This window comes from Mus pahari, chromosome 1, assembly GCF_900095145.1.
Source record: "Mus pahari chromosome 1, PAHARI_EIJ_v1.1, whole genome shotgun sequence".
Lineage (NCBI taxonomy): Eukaryota > Metazoa > Chordata > Mammalia > Rodentia > Muridae > Mus > Mus pahari.
Genome location: NC_034590.1, coordinates 75,641,086 through 75,646,653, shown reverse-complemented (window position 1 = coordinate 75,646,653; position 5,568 = coordinate 75,641,086). Strand labels below are relative to the sequence as shown.

General features: G+C 48.1%; 1 protein-coding gene across 1 annotated transcript in view; it reads right to left on the bottom strand.

The window, feature by feature from the left end:
* Cckbr (cholecystokinin B receptor) overlaps positions 1–4,762 on the bottom strand; it is a 10,635-nt gene extending 5,873 nt beyond the window's left edge. Inside the window, exon 1 of the mRNA XM_021213166.1 lies at positions 4,329–4,762. Within this exon, the coding sequence (XP_021068825.1) occupies positions 4,329–4,479 (151 nt within the window). The 5' untranslated portion in view covers positions 4,480–4,762. The remainder of the gene's footprint in view (positions 1–4,328) is intronic.
* Positions 4,763–5,568: the final 806 nt, after the last annotated feature.

Here is a 5,568-nt window from a genome sequence, read left to right as displayed (position 1 = left end):
GTGTGTGTGTGTGTGTGTGAGAGAGAGAGAGAGAGAGAGAGAGAGAGAGAGAGAGAGAGAGAATGTGTGTGTGTGAGATCATCCAGATGATGGCAGAGAAATGTGAGTACAAGAATCAAGACAACATCTGAAACTTGAGTTGAGAATGTGGCTCAGTTGGTAGAGAGCTTACCTAGCTTATCCAAAGCCAGGGGTTTGATCCCCAGCATCCTCTAAACCAGGTATGAAGGAACATGCTTGTAATCCCAAGGATTGGAGGCAGAAAGATCAGATGTTCAAGACCAGGAGAGGGTACATGATAGCCTATCTAAAAACAAAACCAAAACAAACAGGCTTTTCTAAAAATGACTTCACAGAACTAAAGCAGCCAAGGCCTTCGCCTGCTGTGCTGGTTCTGGTTACTCACAAACAGAGGTGTCAGCATAGTATTTGTGAACATGAATAGTGTTCAACTGAGGACAGTAGCTCAGTGTGGTGTGTGGGAAACATCCAAGTGTTAGTGGCCCTAAGCAAGGATGCAGAGGTCATATGCATGGGTGCGTTGGTAACAGCAGAACACTGAGTGATGCTTTCGTGTTCTAGAGGTAGGCGGAGGTAACCCTTATTTCTCTGTGAGATGATTGGAGAGAGGTGTCATCTACATGTCTGAGGGTAATATCAGGTTGAATTCACGCCACATTTAAGTTTAAAGAACACCTGAGTAACTGTGGTGACATCAGAATAAGCAAAGATAATAGCCAAGACTAAATAACATTTCTGCAGGTGACATCTTCAGGAAGCATGGCTTATATGCAGAGCTCTGAATGTGAAAAGGAGAATAATCAAGTGATGGTAGTTCTGATTTGACAGAGGAGGTGGTAGTAATACCAATGATGTGTGGGCACTATTTAAGTGAGTATAAATGTCAGATGTTAACACATTTAGCTCAGTTAAGATGTTAATCTTGATTGTGTGAAATAGCTGAGAACTCGAGTGAACATACAGTCTTTGCTGAAAATATCTGAGTGCTTAAGAACGATACTCCATGATTTTCTGGGTGAGATCTGGAGAAGGTTTACTTAAGCAGTCATGGGAAAGATGTGATACTTTGTAGGTAATAACAAAAGAAGGGTAGCATGTGACAGACACATGACTTCTAAGTGACTGTGGATGATACTGATGTGAGTGTTGGTGTTGGGCATTTTACTGTGGACAGCATCTGAGCTGATGGTAAAGTCACAGATTCATCTAAAAATAAAGTGTGCAGCATACAAATTTCCCTCTTTTGTTGTAAAGAGCCCAGGTGACAAGTGCATCTCTGGGGTTCCTGTTTCAGTGAGACTGGCCAACAGTCTTTGCACAAGATGTGTGAGCACCCAGGCAATGGTCTGATGTACGCCTACAACAACAATCAGACAAATGAGGCTGGTCCTTGAATAGGCTCTGAACACCTTGTTCTTCAATGACCCTTGCTCTACTGGATGCCCTCTTTTGTATCAGAACCATTAACATCTCTCTTGATTGTTTTCTGCTTTTAAACACCCACGGTGTAGCAAATCTGTAGTCCTTGCTACTCTAGGGGTAAATACAGAAAAATAAATTGAACCCTTTATTTTGAGATCCTGTTTTTAAAAGAAAAGAAAAAGAAAGAAAAAGTAAAAAAGAAAAGAAACAAAAAGAAATGCTCTGCTGCCTCCCTACTTTTCCTCAAACCCATAACATCTCTACCACTGTCCTATTTTTTCTTTCTCCCTCACTTCTTGGACATTTTGCCTAACCATTCTTGTTCACTTCTTGCAACCCCTTCTCTGTGGCCCAGTCCTCCTCCTTCTGAGTCATGTCTTGGTATCCACATCACTTCCTCAGAACTAGTTATTGAATATGAACCACACTGCTGTGTGGCTACTGTGTTCATCTCTGATGCATCATAGCAATAACTGGCACCCCTCACTGGACCGCAGCTGAGACTCTCTCACATTCTGCAAAGACACAGCTACTGTTTGTGTTTCATTTGCATCTCCTTGCGGACCTTCCCTCCTCTGCCTTGCTTTTAAATGCCAGCCTTCTTTAGGGTCCTCTCTCAGCTTCCCTGCTCTCATTTTACACAATATTTTTAAAAAGCATTTTGCCTATTCCTATGGTTTCCAGTATCCCCCTCCCTCCAGGTGAAGACTTTTCAAGTCTACATTTCCAGCTCAGATCTCCAAGGTAAGTTCCAGATCTCAGGATTCAACAGCTTTGGTGAGTAACCAGCATTTTTTGAATGCTATGGGTTCCAATAATCCCTTCTTCCAAAACTTCTTCTGGTCCTTTGTTACTAGGAGCTGAATGCTTGTAGTTGCAGGCAAGTGCTGTCATATGAAGTGCATACCCAGCCCCTCCTTGGTTGTCTTTCTGTGATAGGCCATCCACATCCTTTCAGTTTCCTAAACCAGAAACTGGATTTCATCCCTTGACCTCATCCGCCCTCTCTACTTCTAACCAATGTTCAGGTTCTTTTGATTCCATTTCTAGAAGTGGCTCTCAGATCCATCTTCTTCTCTGCATCCGTACTGCCAGCCCCTCCTTCTGAGCTAGCATCGTCTTCCAGCCAGATCTGTGTAATGCAATAGTTTTCTAAAGTATCCTTCTGCATTCCATCTCAATCTCAACACCATGCAATTAACCCTGACAGCATAGACTATTCCGTGGATCCCAATGCCTCAGGATAAAATCTACACACTATAGCAAGGGCTATAAAGCTCCCTAAATATACTCTAGGTTGGTTCAGCCTAAGTGTTATCAGGTACCTTCAATGGTACATGTTCCAGTCATTCAAAAACTGTGTTGTACTGAACAAACATGCTACGGCCTTAAACTTGAAGCTTTTTAGACAGGCTGTCTTCGCCTAAGACATTTTATGCCTCTTCTGCTCCGTCACTTAGCTCTTAGTCTTATTCCCTTACTTGATCATATCCCTATCTCAGGAAACCTGTCTTCAGCCCCAAGGGCAAAGCAGGCTGGAGATGCCCCTCTTGTATATCACTGTGTCTCTTCTCTTCCTGCTGTCACTCCTGGCTTACTTGTCTGTTTCCCCCCCATAAACTCGGAGCAGGGCTGTGTCAGTTTTGTTAAACTCTATCCTTGTTGCCTAGCACAGTTTCTGGTTCAATAAATATTTTCTGAATTAAAGAGTCTAAGTGACAGTGGGTAAAAGCCAAACTGAGGAAGCATGAATTGTTTCATGGGCTGAGTAAATATGTAGATTTATAATTTATTTCAATATTTACGTCTCGAACATAGAATCCAGCTCCTTCCTTCCCTTTCCATTTACTGAACCCAAGCTCCTAGGTTCCACCCCCCACCCTCAGTGAAGTTACCAGACCCCCAATTCCTTTGGGTGTCCATATTACAACCAGACCCTCTTGTGTGATTTCCAGGCAGTGATACCCCCCCCCCCCCCGTCTCTGTCCTTGTGCACTTGGCTGAAGACTGCTGAGACTGCAGGCTGTGTCTAGTTCATTTGGTGTCCCCAGTGCTAAGCCTAGCAAATGTTCATTAAACATTGGAAGCAAATATGGGGAATGGGGGGGGATACATTTAAAGATGTTCATTGAAGCAACGAAGATGCTACTGATGGAAGGAATGAGTCATTTCGAAGCCGGGATGAGGGAAAGCAGTAGGAAGGGAAGGTGACACAAAGAAATGGGGTGACTGTTGCCAGGGGGATTTAGCTCTGGGCAAGTGAGAAAAGTGACACTTGGGGTGCTTTGGGAGGGGCTTGGAGACCTTCAGAGAGACAGAGAAGGTACTAGGTAGATGAAGGACTTGACCCTGGTAGCAGAGGAGTTTGGGGACAAATGAAACAAGAAAGGTAACATCCCCCAGTGCCAGCTAAATTCAGATCTGAGAATCTTTTCTTGGGAAGGCTGGGGTAGTGGGAGACGATTACAACTCTTAGTCATGCAGTCCAGAGAGCTTCTACCCTCACCGGCCCAGTCTCCTTCTTTTGCCTTTCTTTCCCTGGTTCCTGCCTCTCTCTCCCTAGGTACTGGCTCCGTAAACTGGAAAAGAAAGCTAGACCCTCTGGCAAGAAGAGGTCCTTGCTTCCCGGCTGTGTGATGCTTAACTTGGGGATGATCTGGGTAGCTAATGGCAGGGCAAGTACGAAGAGGTCAGGGCTCTGAAGCACGGTGTGAAGGTGTTGGAGTCAGGAGAGCTTGGGAGCAAGTGTGTGGAGGGGAGGGACCTGGGTGGGAGCCGAGGAATTCCTACCAGGGAAAGCTATGGGCAGCTGACAGTGTAGAGGTCGAAAGGGTTCTCGAATAGTGCTGTGTGGTGCAGTGAGAAGAGCTTAGGGAGGCACCCACCTCTGGTCCCGGTTCCGCGGATACGAGGGGTCTCGCAGCTGAGGTTGCCGGCGCTACTGCTGTTGAGGAGGGAGGCACCCGGGCGGCACAAAGAAGACCCGGACCCGGGTCCTGGTCCCTGCAAGCTGCGGTTCAGCTTGAGCAGATCCATGGCTCCTGTGAAGTCCCACTCAGCTCCACTAAGCGAGCTCCAGCACCGGTTCCACCTGCTCCGGCGGCGCTGCTCGCTCAGGCTCCCGCCCACCACATCGCTAGCCCCTCCTAGTTTCCGCCCCCTGCCCTGGCCCCTACTCCTCCACTCCGCCACCAGCCTTCCCTTAGCCCCAGCCGGTCCCAGGCTCTGGGCGGCTTTTGCCCCACCAGGTGACTCTTGGCGCGCCTCCTCGGCTCCAGAGTTCCGCGCGCGCGCTCCTGGGTGACTGCACTCCAGGCTCGCCCCCGCGCTAGGTTCTCCCTTCTTCTCTTAGAAATGTCTTTTTTTTTTCTGCCCACCTCTCATACAAATGTCCCCAGTTCTGGGAATTCATGTGTGTGTGTGTGTGTGTGTGTGTGTGTGTGTGTGTGTGTGTGTGTGTGTGTGTGTGTGTGTGTTTACACGTGCGCCTGCAGGAGGGGATGGCGTGATGGGGTAGCTGCTGTGGGCTCCAGCATCTTCCTTTGGTGGTTTAGAAGACGTGGTGATGGCGGTGGTGATCCGGCTTGTGTCCCAGGGTCCCCGCTACAGAGCAGGTGCCTTAGTTTGTCTGGAGCCGCAGTTACCGAGTTCTGCCGCAGTGGCCGCAGTGGCCGCAATGACAACCACAGTATCAGCTACCTTAGCTCTTTCGTGAAGGCTAGCTTCTGCCTCTGGACATCCCACCTCCTATCTGAAACTCCAAACCTAGGCTTTGGGGGGTCCTGGAGGGCCGCAGTTGCTCACAATGAAGACTGTACAAGGAAAAGGGTTAGAGTGGACTAGGGCATTGGGGGCGGCTGGGAATTGAGGTGAGAACTGCACTAAATGAACTGAGTTGAGGTGTGGTAAGGGTTCTAGCTCTGGCCCTGACTAGGGTGAAAGATAGGGAGCAGGCAGCTTGGTCATCTCCCTAGTCTCTAGGCAGCGTCCACCCCGCACCTGAAACGATGATGCTCCATTTGCCCTCAGCACAGGTGCAGCAACGGAGTAGGGTAATGGGTTCCCACGAGAGGGGGTCAGAAAAGGACTGGGTCACTGGAGTGTGGCGGGGGCGAGGTGGGGGCG